This window comes from Motacilla alba, chromosome 2, assembly GCF_015832195.1.
Source record: "Motacilla alba alba isolate MOTALB_02 chromosome 2, Motacilla_alba_V1.0_pri, whole genome shotgun sequence".
In the NCBI taxonomy this organism is placed as follows: Eukaryota; Metazoa; Chordata; class Aves; order Passeriformes; family Motacillidae; genus Motacilla; species Motacilla alba.
This window is the reverse complement of record NC_052017.1, coordinates 92,454,347-92,468,463: the sequence shown is the minus strand read 5'-3', so window position 1 is coordinate 92,468,463 and position 14,117 is coordinate 92,454,347. Positions and strand designations below refer to the sequence as shown.

Genomic DNA, 14,117 nt, shown 5'->3' with positions numbered 1-14,117 from the left:
GTGAGAATGAAGGAGGTGCCAAATTCAATATGTGCCAAAATATTGAGAACACTCTCAGCTTTATGTGCTGGAGCCAGTCTGTCTTTGTGTAACTGTCCCACTGCAACTTAACACAACCTCCCTCAACCAGTGCTGGCTGCCTTGGGAACCTATGAGAGTTAAGTGGTCCCATTCTATCACTTAGCATTCATCATATCCCCATAATTACAACTGAAAAGCATCCAGGCCAATTGAGAGTGGCAAACCTCAACACGGAAACAGCAGTATCCTCCTGTTCCCATTCAAGCCTGGCAAGGACTGTTTCAGGCTGAGAGGGAAACAAAAATAAACCTTCCTGAAATAACAAGTGAATTCTCTTCTCCCTTACAATGGACTATTCAACACAGTATTTTAGTACTGCCTAATTAAAAAGAGGGGCATCATTAATATGCAGGCCAGTTATTTCAGAAGCAGTTAATTAAATGGATTATTTTAAGACAACCTTGTCTGTTACCCCTCACCAGCAGCAGTATGTTGACCTCATAATTTATTTCACAACTGAACTCAGGCGCAGAGATGATCTTAGAAGGAACTGACACCACTGAGCTTGCCTAGCTTTGAGAGTAAACTGCCAAGCATCAGACTTAATACTTAGAAGTGTTCTTTACTGATTTCACTCTAACCTACATGTGGAAAAATCTGTATTTCACCTTAGCTGAATCTCAAAGTAATAGAAACAAATTACCATAATAAGGACAAGTGGTACATGGCTCCACCTGGCATCAGAACAAACAGACCTCCTGTGGGGTTGACCTGGTTCCATCACTGCAGATTTAGACATAATTCCCTTACAAGCAAGCAAATAATGATTTCATGAGCTCATCTTGTGAGTCTTAGTAGTATACCAGATTACATATACAGTAACTGACAGACAACTGCAAGTTCTATATCTTAACGGCTAAAAATGAGACCGGCCCTCCCATATTGCAATTTGTTTTATTTTGGGGTTTTTATTTTAAATATACCAAACATCCAAATTATATTTATGTCTAGATGTCTGTTCTTATAGAGGCCACATAAGTGGCCATTTCATACCACGTTTCAGTGGTATGAAATGTTGAGGAATAGTTTGTCTCTCTCAGTGAAAGTAACTTCAGGTTCCCACTTCATGCAGTACCCTGTCTAGCCAAATGTTTCATGCTGGTTTCACATTCCTGCTATTGCACAAATGCATTCAGACTGACACCCACGGGCTTGCACCATGTACAGCTGTGCTTTATAGATGCCTTGAGAAAATAAGGAATCAGAACAGACTTTTTCCCACTGGCATTTGAAACCAGAGGTCCAGATGCTAATCAGGACAGATACAGATCACAGATCAAGATGCAGTGAGAAGGGGTTTAGTCATTGAGGATTCCAGCTCTTGAGGATTCCAGCTCTTGAGAAGATGTCAGTGATAAACTAGGGAGAAGGTAAGGAAGGGTGTCACTGCTGAAACAAGTGCTGAACTATCAGAATTCCTTCTAAGTCTTTTAGGTCAAGCCACCCATCACAGGATTCTGATGGCTGAGCTGCTGGTTTAAAATTCTCAAATTCACAAACCACCCCCCAAGAGGGATGGGGCAGGGATGTCAGGTGAATTAGGCTGTTAAGTAACTGTTCTGAACAGCAGTTCAAATCTTTTCAGCTTCGTTGACTGGCTCTGAGCCACTGCCAGGGCATATGGAAAAATTTCCCACTGCATTATATCATTCACAATTTTAGAATCTCCATCTGCAAAAAAAAAAGTCATTTAAGCAGAACCCCCCAAAGCTCTCCTTACCTCATTGTCCCCAGGAATGAAAAAAACCCACTTATATGCCTATTTTGCTACTTGAGTTCAGGGCCAACATGATGAGAGTTAGCACCTTCATGATTCTGCAATGCATTCACTGAACCACTGCCACCACCAGACCAGGATCCCAAGCTGCCATGCTTGTGGGACACAGCAGGATATACAGTCATACATTCTTGCTTAAAAGAGAATGAATCACCTGCCACCTTTCATCAAACAAGACACATTTGCTACCCTTCAGGAAAAACACCAAAAATAAATGAACTAAACAAAAAAATTACCCCATTTTTGTTTACTAAGACAGTACCTGGAGCTTGTAATTCAAGTAAAATTCTGGATGTTTGATTTCTTTTGCTTAAAAGCAGTAGCTGCTTGAATAGATTTTCAGAGTCCAGAACAGCAATTTTTTTAGTGGGTGCTCTAGCATACAGTAATTGTGCTTAAATTAAGGGACCTTTCCATATGTAAATCCTTTCCAAGCAGAAGTAGGCCACAGATATCTTCAACCCTGAAAAGCATTTCAGTCACCCAAGCAGAAGAGAAATTACACTTAGCTTCAGTTAACCTGTAGAGCTGACACAGCCCTCCCTCGACAGCATCTGTGCCACCCAGTGAGCCTCGTGAGCTCCCTCGCAGCTGCGGTGCACAAAGCACAAAGCAGCACCTACTGCTGCAGACCTGAAGGGTTTTAATGATGTTTTGTCTCATTGCTTCACTCCATAACGCTGTTCCAGAATCTGTAGGCTTGCACAGCTTGTGAATTTACTGCCGCAATAAATGCAAAATGAAAAATTTGAGATGATTTTCCAGGCTTATGAAAGTAAATAGCAATTAGGTAAACTCACATGGCATGTCTGTCTGCATAGTGAATGTAAATACACTCCACTCATTCTTGACTTCAAACTATTACGCTCAATGGCAATAATGTTAATGCAATATTAAATGAAGCCTCCAACAGTCCATTAGAGTAATCTCATTATTAAGAGGCAAAAAACCCTTCAGTGATTCCTCTCACTGTTCAACTCCCAGATCCTGATTCAACATAATCTGGTGTTCAGTAACTGCACATAACTAAATGACTCAGCACACAAGTGCAAGAAAAAGCAGTGTTCTCCGGGCAGCAGAGCCGGGGTGGGAAGGGATGGATGCCTGCAGAGCTCACAGGCTGCAAGTATGTGCAAGGACCAAGCGTTTATAGCATTTGTGTCATGTCTTAAAGTAATTTCAAAACTAATCCATTGCACCTTATGTGTCCAAGATGTGGTCATTCCCAAGGATCACAGCCACTTACTGTAGTGCAGGCTCATCCTCAGGTTTGTATTTTCTAAGTACAATCAAATAGGTCTTCCGGAAATGTAAATTTTTTTAAAAGTCTAGGTCATTTTACAAGTTCCAATTTTTATCTTTCCACCTGCTGTTTTTCTAACAGACTTAGCATTTTTCAATTAATAAAATGAAATTGCAATGAGAGATCAGTACCTTTGATCGAAAACTTTCAATGTTCAGAGATCAGTAACCAATCAAGTAACCAATTTTTTCCTTTTTTTAAGAGAAGCACTGACTAACCCCAGTGTTTCTACTACCTGATATAACACGTAACATAAATTTTCATGTTCATAAAGTAACACTAAAGCTATATTACAGCTTTTGAGAGGGAATTCATACTTTGAGACAGACATGACAAAGGGCATCAACTGCCGAGTAACTACAGGCCTGTTGCATTTTGGCAGTACTTGTACAGCAGTTCTGTCCATCTTACCATATTTTGGTAGCTCTTGCACAGCTGAAGAAGCTTGAGAATTAAAGAGAAGCTTCATAATCATGTACAGACTTTAACATTTAAGAAGCTTCTCATCACCCAGGGAGCACCTGACGCAAGCTTCCCTTCACCAGACAATTCACTGAGATGCATTTAACATTTAATGGCCTTCTGTCTACTTATTTTATCCCTGCCCCCTTGGCACTTACCAAGGTCTCATGACAAATCCTTAAGCAACAGCCCAGTTAAACTCCCATATTCAGGTGCAATATTGAGTGTATTTCAATTCTTGGTATTAGTATGTCCAAGGAAGCCACACAAGCAGTTGACAATAGGCAGTAACTAAAATTCTTGTAAGAGAGCCTTTCTGTATTTACAAACAGCTCCAGAAATGAGGTGCACACCATCACAAACCGTGCTTTGGAAAATTAGTTTTGTGAGATAAAACCTATATTTTGAAAAAAGACTACCAAAAAGCCATTAAGCTTTTTATATAAAGCGGGCCTGAAACCAAAAGCTAGATGTTATGAACTACTTCCATTCACTTCTGAAGGGCATTTTGCTTAAGTAACTTAATGGAAGAATAAAATTTTGAGATTGAACTTGAGATTGCAAGTTCCACTGACAAAGAGTGGAACTAGAATTGAATCTCTTCTCTCAGAAGCTGTCCTGCTTAAGGGGAGAGAAACTCTTCAAATGATACAAGAACAAACTCACATATCCACCCCGCAACATTCCCAGCTCTGAAACCTGTTGGTCCCTTATCTTTTTTCCTCACTACTCAGACAATGCAGAATGTTCTCAACTCACTCTGATTGCACAGCAAAAGCATAAGGCGTGCTTGCTGGTTAGTACAGACCACATTTAACAAAATGAGTTTTCCAGTTTTTTCTTTCCTCTAATCCTGTGCTCTCCCAAGGAAGCACGGTATGGTTTGTCATGAGGAACAAATGAGCAGCCTATCTTACGCACCCTGTACAGAACTAAAAAAGGAATTTAAACAGAACCGGTTGTTTCCTGTAATAGAGAGAATTAGTGTTAAAATCCTTATGATTGCTGACACTTGGAAAGCACTGTACACAGCCACTCAGACCGACATCTTGAGGCTTTTTCTAAGAGAAACCAGACTGAAGAAAGCCAAAATACCTAATGCAAGAACTGTCATTGTTTGCTAAGCAAGGTAACTACGACCCTATTCTCACTGTGGTGAGATGATGTCCAAAATGACAAATTAAGAACAAAGGATGGCACTTACTAAGCAAATTCTAAAATCCAGAAACTTAAATGTTCCAGACCCCATGAAACTTAGCTCAGGCTTCATGTGCACATTTTGCATTATTTTGCAATACAGATCATTCAAAGAAGAGGCACTTAAAGCTGAGAAATTTTCAGTACTATTAGCAGGTATGGTCGTTGCTAAATATTTTAGAAAGTCTTAGCATCCTGAAGAGCAGCGCTTTCAAGGTATCTCTTTGTAACTTAAGGCAACTATGAAAGTGAAGTTGGAGCTTTCAGGTGGTGTTTTCGCAGGGCCTTTCACATTAACCTGTAGGAACTTATAACCTTGGAAGTAAAAATACTGATGTACCAATACAGTAAGATATTAGTAATGCCATTATTTCTGACCAGTACTTTTCAAAACATATGGCCCACATTTGCAAGAACACCTTTGCCACTGATCTTTGCTAATCTTAACATTTCACAGTCTGTACATTTTCAGTGTTTGTAGTGGGTGACACTCTTAAGATGCAAGACGCTACTAAGATTCAATTAATAGGATTTCCATAAATAAAGCCAGCCATCTTTTACCTAATTTATTTAATTTTCAATTTTTTTCCAATTCCAAACAAAAGCTAAATACAAGTTTTAAACAGGTAAGCACTAGTTTTATCCAAAGGGAGTAGGCTTATGCAGTTTTACTCCAGTAAAGTACTCAACCCTTAAGCAGAGCCTTCTTTTGTCATCAAAACTATACAGTAGTCTTCCTTTTATCATTGCACAATCTTAAAATGTTCTGTCAGAACCAACTTTTGACACTGCAAACACTATTTTACATTGGTTTATAATGTCTATTCCAAAAGAAAGAAAAAAAACAACCTCAATGGGTTTTCTGTAAGAAATGTTTTAGAAACCAGTATTTCCTGCACAGTTCACCTGCAAGTTTACAAGTCTCAACTCTCAAGAAAAAATAATCCTCTACCAACATTGTTTCTGCAGCTATTATTTTACCTTTTTTTGAGCTGCTTTAGCAACTTCAGACTCCAGGTCTGCCTCATCTGTATAAATGTATCCAACTCAAAAGAATACCTTCATACAGTTATACAGCAACTTGGGGAAAGTAATCCAAAACAAAAGTGCCAGTAAACTTAAGACATGGCCCAGCAAAATAAAAGAGGCAAAAAAATGCCTATACATTAAATGAGATGCTTTTTTTTTAAAGAAAGATTTCTTTCCCACACTTACTTCCTATTGTAACAGCCACTTCTTCGATCATTAGAATGAATGATAGTGCTCATCTATACAATCATGAACAGCAAAGCTATAAGGCTTTTATACCCGTTACATTCACTTCTCACCCTCAAAATACTGATGGTTAACATTAGAGATGTTAGGGGGCATGACCAGCACAAATGGGAACACCACCACAAATGATCACCTTGTGCTTTCGGATACATTTGTTTCAATGTACAGTCCCTTCATTTCACATTTCAGTAAGATGCTGATGCAGTGCAGAAGTGTGCAGAGCATCCTCTCTTTCACAAGGTCCATGCAGAAAACATCTAAAAAAAAATTGCAAAGTTCTGAGATACAAATGATTAAAAAAATCCAGGATGATCAAGTTTCACAATGTATAGTGTTCTGAACATGAGTCCATTTTCTTCTAAATTCTGAAAGAATGAAGTGGTGAGGAAAGTGAAAATCCACTGCTGCATTCTGTGATCTTCCCCATTTTGCTGGCCAGTACCTTACTCTGGCATGTACGGACAGAGGTGATCCTCTATGGTACCAACCGTCCAGTGAGTGAGCTGCTCCTGTGGCAGGTACAGGCAGATGCTGCATAACTTGAAGATTGTAGCTTTGTTTTTTGGAGTCTAGAGGCAAAGAAAACCCAAAGAAAAGGTATTAAGCCTAGAAGTTAACTCAGGACTAATAGGCAGACCCCCAACGACATTTAGAATTTGCTATTTCATACACATAAACAGTCAGAGCTTAAAATTAGTCTGCAAACTCTAATGCATAAAATGTTTTCACTATTTTGTTCATTCTTCACTTGAATTCTGTATTGTCACCCAAACCAAACCAATGCTTTAATTTTTCTTAAACACTGTTAGTTATTTCAGAACTTCTTTAATTTTTAATGCAAGAACATTAATTCCATGTGAACACATATGTGGCCCATAGTTAGTTTTTGCACGTATGAGTCCTATTTATAGTGTTTCCCCTGAAACTGCTAAAATGCAATCGTGAATGCATGATCAATTTTTCTACTTGAGTACCTTGCAGCAAAATCACTGATGCTCCTGAGAAGACAAAGCTTTTTGTGATTAAAACACACCTGTTTAAAACAAGGACAAAAGAAGCTTACCTGCAAGTGCTGTCTGTCAATGAAGAGAAACACTGACTGGTTAGGGTTGTTGACAACAATTCCAGTCTTGTCCTTTCGGCTCAGAACATGCAGAAACTGTTTTTCATAGTCACCGTGATGAAATTCAAACTTGGCCTACGTGGTGTGAGGGAGGGAAATAAAATATTTTTCAAGATAAAGCTCACGTGTAACCCATTAATTTTCTTTAGTCTGGGGCTTTACAACCACTTTTGTTCTTTCCTTTTCTGATATATTCTGGAAAACAGAAACTGAGGACCATGGCCATGTCTTGACACAATTTAAAGAATCCCCTAATTTCATTCTGCCAACACTGATATCAGCCATTGCAATGATATATTAACAACTCAAAGGTACAACTTTACCTGCAGCATATATATAACCCAGTTTACCTTCCTGTGGCAGAAGATCCCTGTGCAACAATTTATAATGCAAAGGTTCCATCCATCTCACTCTTCCATCTAATCAAATACAGCAATTTGGAATACTGACAAAACCTTAACAGCGCCATCACATTTAGACAAAGATTCAATTGTACTAAGAGGCACATCTAATCCACTCCTACAAATACAAACACACTGTATTTATACATATGTGTCACTTGCAAAGGCCCTTTGGAAACTTACATTTTGAAAGGGCTAATACAACAGTGCATTAAGATAGGAGGCAGAATTTGGCATTCAGAACACTGACTGCTTTATAAATAAAAGCAGACAGCATATTTTTCTAACATCCACAGAACTTGCATACTTTATCAACTTACTGGGTAAAGAGAACACTCCCTCCAGGAACAAGTTAGTTACTGAAGTCGAAACCCAAAACCAAATACCTGAACAGGCCTAAAGGGTTCATCAGATCCCTTCCACCGAGAGAACAGGAGACAGACTATCTTCTCAATATCATTACGAGGCCATAGAATGAAGTCCATCTCCTGGGTACAGCCGATCACATCCTGTGAGCAATAAATCAAGTTCTGTACTTACATTCCCTCCAGTGGTCAAAGACACAGATAAGCAACTTATCTACACAGGCACGTACTTGAGAGGTAATACTTATACAACATATGTTTGATTTTCCATTTGTATTACTCATACCACAGCTGAAGTCTTCCTCGCTTGCCACTGAATTTTAGTATCATTACCCACTTAATATAAACTACAACTTAAAAAAAAAATTAGCAAAGACTGTCTATCTTCCAATATTCATAAAGCAACATCACTTCAATGTACAGCAGGAGCTGTTGCAAGAATTATTAACACATGCCTTCTAAAGGACAAAGATGGCAAGAAGATACAATTCCCAAGGCACATCTCTGAATGAGACAAATGAAAGGTAAAACTTAAGAACTACATAAGTAGGTAAACTTATGTTAACTTTAAACAGTTTCAGAACTTTTATTACCCCATTGCTACTCTTCAAAGTAGACCACATAAACACAGGCCTACAGAGCCCTCATGCAGCGAATGAGAAAACAAAAAGGCAGGATTAGCCTTAGGATTCACAAGGTAAGCACAACTGTTGGAAAAGTACAATTCAGCAAGCACAAAAAGGAGCCTTACCCTGCGCATGGACTGGTAGCGGGGTGCATGGAGCTGTACTACATCCTTCTGCAGAAGCTCTAAGGAACTTTCCAAAGAATAGCTGGAATCCCGCACACCTTTCAGAATATTTTCTTCATAGTTATTGGTCATGACTGGTATCACTTCAGACACTTCAAAAAGCGCTGACTTTTTCTTCTAAAGAAAGAAGCACAGATTACATTAAGATTACAATCCTCTTTAGGAAACTACAGGTAACAGTTTATTTCAGGATTTGTGATTCTCTGTATAAATGTGTAAAGTACATATCACACCGGCTAGGACTTTGACACAAACCACTCAAATTTACATGCAAAAAAAGTTTATAAATTAAACAGAATCAGACTGACAACTTTTATAAAAGCTGAACGGATTTTTGTAGTCTCCAAAAATGCAGATTTACACATCAACCTTGAAAACACTAAGATTCTGTCTAAACATTAACAGAATTACTCCTTCTACAAGTAGAGTATACAACTCTGGGATGACCAAGAACTTCTGCAAGCTTCTCTCTGCAAATATCAATCAGGTAACACCTTTTTTCTCCTTTTCAATTTTTGACAGTTGACCTTTCACGAAAAGTGAAATCTTTCAATGCCACATTTGGTGACAACAGGTGATTGAGATCCCATCTGAAGTTAGCTATAACCTTCTCACAGGAGAACTATTTTCATTTGCTATGTAACTTTTATACTCACTACAAATATTTCACCATCTCTCAAGCAAGGCCAAAACATTATTAGAACGTAAAATCCCTAAAGTTATATGTCTGTTTCTAACAGCTTTCTTACAGTGCACTGGAAGTCTTGACCTACTTAAGAGACAAAGTGTATCCCACCAAATAATGCTCCACTTCCCCCCCATCAGAACACAGGTAACAGGCAACTAACTACTTGCTGACCATGCTGACTTGAGCTAAACTCCTACTTTAAGCAAAATGGTATGGGATGGACATCTTCAGTTCACTGTGATGTAAGCAAATATAACAAGATTTAAAACAGGCATTTACCATGAATTTCTACAAAGCAACCAAAAAGTAGTACCACTGGCCAACTAAAAGAGTTACAGCTGTGTCATCAAAGAAAATCTAACTGTTGCCACTGCTTAAACATTCTTTTTTTTGTTACTATTACACAGTAACTAAAAATTATACCCCAGCATATCCATCTCTGCTTGTTTGCACTAGAACTGATAAAAAAGAGCAAACTGAACTCAGAAATTTTAAAGAAGCTTTTCAAGGAAAAGTCTTCATTAAAAACACCTCATTATTACAGCAAATACAAAATCTATACATATGAGGATATTAAACAATTTCAGAGCTCATCTACATGCATTATGTACTCTGTTGCCATTTGCTTCTATCTTCACTTCCTCATCATGTGTTCAGCACATTCACTTCCCCAAGTACCTACTTTCCTTAACAATGTGTGGATAAAAAATCTCCCACAATCGCGGGTCTATAGCTGGCTTTAGAAAGACCCAGCTCCCCACCCACATGTGTGGAATTCAGCAGCAGAGGAGGCAGCCAAGCAAATGAAGATTTTCTCTTTGCCTTCCCCACTCCCTTTCATATTGACAGCAGCAGTTCCACATGTGCCTGCGCACTTGGGCCATTTCCACATCACATCTTGGAACTCCTCCCTTCAAATGCCAGGTCTTCCCTTCTGCTTTCACCAGATAAACACACTCGGCAATCGCCCCAGCCAGCAGCCCAACTGCTCACAGCCAGCAACTCTGCAGGCCAGACCCCCATTAGGCTCAAGGAGTTACAGTGTTAACTTGGAAAAATATCCACCCAACACAGGAGTTACTAGGTAACCATTTAATGAGGCACTGGAACCCTCCGCCTTACAACACTACAAAACACAAAGAGCCAAAATGACAACTATGAACTAAGGGAGTATTATAGCAATTAGCAATCAAAAAAATAAATTAAAAGTCAGTGGACTCTGTTAAGGATAAAACATTTGATGCAATCAGGCAGCAAGACTTTGCACAGAACACTTAAAACGCAACAAACACACAGACACACTTTAAAACCAAGTTACCTTGTCTTTGAACACAAAGGCAATGTACATCTTGAAGTCAAACTGGTCAGCTAAAGATTCTTTTTTCTTTCTAAGCTGAGCACGAAGTCTATTCAGAGCTTGTTTCTTCCGGGAGTTTGGGTCCCCCATTTTGTAATACAGGTGGTACTAAAGCCTTTGGAAACTGTCGCTAACTATGGGCACCTTTTCGTAAGACTTAAGTACAACAGAAACAAGTCGTTTGATTCCTGCTAACACAACTGAATAGATCAAACGCTAATGTAACCCAAAACCGCACCTCAGGCAATATTTTACGAGAATGTCGTATTGGAGGGGTCAAGAAACAAAGAAAGTAGTTGTCCAGCCATGGCTGGACAAGAGGTTTTACAATAAATCAAGAAAAAAACCCCAAAGAATTTCGAAGAGAAAAATTTGAACAGTTTAGCTGCAGGAATAAGTGGGAAAGAATGAAGGGAAAAAAAAAAAAAAGAAAAAAAGAAAACAAACCCCAAACAAATCGTATCACAATTTATGTGAACAATAAAAAGCAACTGGCACAAGCCCAATCCATGGGGGGGTACTTTTGCTCTGCTTACAAAAAAAAAAACCCGAAGCTGAAATTACAAACTGCGTTCTACCCCAGCCAGATTCATGACTCTACTGATTATTATTCTCAGCCTTCCACTATTGCTATGTTGCCTGTCTTTTTCTTTAGAATTATTACACTTGGTGGAGAGCAGAGAAAAGGGTGCAAAGGAGGAGTGCACAACCCGGGAAGTATGACATTTCTCTGCCGCCAACAACAACAAAATCAACTACAGACAACACAGCGCTGGTTTGCAGGGGAGCAAAGAGAGAAGACAGCGGAGTCATTTCTAACTTCATCCTGCTCATCACTACCCTGAGGCTACTGCTGCCGAAGAGGAGAGGGATCATGATGACCATTGACAAGGGGCGGACAGGGATTCTAAAGGACAGTATTATCTCACCGAGAGACTTAAACCTGAACCAGTGCCCCAAACCCGGGCTTGCTCCCTAGCAGTGGGAGAGCCCTACCTCCCCCGACACCTCATACACTCCCTGGGCTGCTGATCCCCCGGGGATCCTTCCCTCTCTCTCTCTCTCTCTGCTGCTGCTGCGAGCACGGTCAGCCGAGGCTGTGCATGGCCGGCGCTCTTGGATTTCCCTCCGGCTTCTCTCAGCGCGCAGGGCGGCCGCGCCCGGGGCAGCGGGACACCCACAGCAGCACCGCCTCTCGCCCCTCTCACTTCATGGCCACGACTCGGAAAACATGGAGCGCCTTTCGCTCCTGCTTCTCGGTGACAGACTTTTTTTGCGAGGTTTTTGTTTGCTTTTTTTTTTTCTAATTGCAACCTAGGTTGCAATCTTAAACCTCTAAATCACCCACCCCAGAAAAAAAAGCAAATCCCCAATTATCAGGTTATTTTCTTCCTCTCTCCAGACATTTTTCCCCCTCCCCAGATGTTTGATTAGTCGGGGTTAAAAAGTTTTTAGGTTAACAAATTCGTCGGACCAGGATAAGAAGAGGAGGGGGGGGGAAAAGTATTTCTCCCCTTCTCTCCCTGGAGAGAAAGGAACAAAAAACCAAAGGAAAACAAAACCAAAAGAAAAAAAAAAAAAAAAAAAGGAACCCCTCCCAAAGCTTCCCCCCGAGTTAAGCAAGAGACTGAGAGGCTCCGACGAGAGCCCGGGACCGTGGCCCGCTCGCTACCCGCAGCCGGCGGGCGCAGGAGGAGCAGTGGAGGAGGAGGTGGCGGCGGTGCTGGCAGCACGGAGAGGAGCCATGTCAAGATAAAGCCACGAAGCCGCGGAGCCCCCCCATCCCTGCCGCAGGGGACACGGTGACCGGGCCGCCCGCTCTGCCGCTGCTCGGCCCCGACCTGGTCCCCATAGTCTAGCTCAGCGCCCCGGGGCCGGGGAGTGGGGAAATGGTGGCGGAGAGAGAAGGAGGAGGAAGAGGCGACGGCTGCGGAAGGAGGAGGAGGAGGAAGAGGACGCTGTCCCTGCGCTAGCGGCTCCTACGGAGGAGGGCGGCGGGCATAGAGAGATCCCGGAGCGGCGTCGGAACAGGACCGGGACGGCCGGGAAGAATGATGAAAGGGCTGAGAAGAGCCTCTTTTCGGCCAGGCGGTCCCGGGACGTCTTCGAGGGCGACGGCAGGAGCGGGCAGGAGGGAGCGGGAGTGCCTATGCCTCGGCACGGAGCGAGCGCGGAGTGCAGCTGCGCAGCCACCACGGACCCCTCAAAATGGCAGCGCCTGAGTCACACAGGCACCGCCCTGCCCGCACCGCCGGCGCGTACCAAGCTCTCGTGCCTCCGGGGGGGCGACGCACTGTTGTGGTCGAGGCAGTAGAGCTCAACCTCCGTAACCACCGTGGACACGCCTTGTCGGGAATGGCAGGAAGCAAAATACAACAGCGGCTTGGAGCGCTTACGAGCTCTCACCGCTCCAGGAATCCGCACTGCCCTGCACTTTCTTCCCCTCCATCCCCCGCGGTCACGCCTCGTGTAACCTCCCGCTCGCCCCGCGGAACAAGGACCCGGATGGGGCTGCTCAACGCCGTTCTCGGGGGGGGGGGTGGGGGGTGGGGGAACGACGACAGGCAGGGTGTGAGGCAAACGGGAGGGAAGAGCCATGCCCCACCTCCCCCCGCCCGCCCGACGTGGTATTGCCTGAGGCAGCTCCCCTCCGTCCCGCCCGACGAACACCTGAGCCCCAGCTTCCTTGCGGGAACCCTTAAACTCATTCCAGCCTTAAGCGTGGTGATGTTATAGGTAAACAAGTCTCGTAGTGGCGTATTTGTGTAATTTGGTCCGTCGCGGTTTGTATTCAGCCCGTCCCACGTATGCAAAGTAAAACTGTAAATAAAACAACAATTAAAGTCCAACATGCGTTCAGAGCTGTCGTGGCGAAGGGCGTGCCTGCAGCACTGATCTCGCCACAGCAGCCAATGTGACACTCCGTGTTCCTCCGAGGCGGCCGCAGCACTTCCCGAGGAGGCTGGCTAAGTTCGATAAATAAGTAATTGCTGTTCCAGAGACACAAACCTAATCCTTGGAGAGAAGTAAGCGGTTTTATTTCTGCGATACAAGGACAGGCTAATGCCCTCGGTCCCCTTCCCGTTCTCTGGGAGGAAAGAGGAATGGCACGGAAGCAATGGACGCGAAGCGAGGACGCAGCCTGCTGTCGAGCGTTCTCCCTGTGGGAAGGCCCAGGGCGAGTAGGAAGAATGGCCATCACAGCACCGGGCCCATCCCTGCGTGCCAGGGAAGCCTCCTGGCTGTCCGAGGTGCCCCGGGCCGGGGCTGCTCCCGA

General features: G+C 42.6%; 1 protein-coding gene across 1 annotated transcript; it reads right to left on the bottom strand.

The window, feature by feature from the left end:
• Window positions 1-5,361: 5,361 nt before the first annotated feature.
• On the bottom strand, window positions 5,362-13,269 carry C2H6orf62 (chromosome 2 C6orf62 homolog). Its single transcript, XM_038127697.1, has 5 exons — window positions 10,802-13,269; window positions 8,736-8,912; window positions 8,006-8,128; window positions 7,159-7,293; window positions 5,362-6,664 (listed from the first exon to the last, which is right to left on the bottom strand). The coding sequence occupies exons 1-5, from the start codon at window positions 10,928-10,930 to the stop codon at window positions 6,539-6,541; spliced, it is 690 nt and encodes a 229-aa protein (XP_037983625.1). The 5' UTR covers window positions 10,931-13,269; the 3' UTR covers window positions 5,362-6,538.
• Between the last annotated feature and the right edge of the window lie 848 nt (window positions 13,270-14,117).

Bases quoted from the DNA above. Each gene is read 5' to 3' on its own strand.
- C2H6orf62 (XM_038127697.1), bottom strand. From the start codon at position 10,930: ATGGGGGACCCAAACTCCCGGAAGAAACAAGCTCTGAATAGACTTCGT. The intron at 8,913-10,801 runs GTAACTTGGTTT...TTCTTTCTTTAG, and splicing joins CCTTTGTGTTCAAAGACAAG to AAGAAAAAGTCAGCGCTTTT. The intron at 8,129-8,735 runs GTAAGGCTCCTT...TATTGCTCACAG, and splicing joins GCTACCAGTCCATGCGCAGG to GATGTGATCGGCTGTACCCA.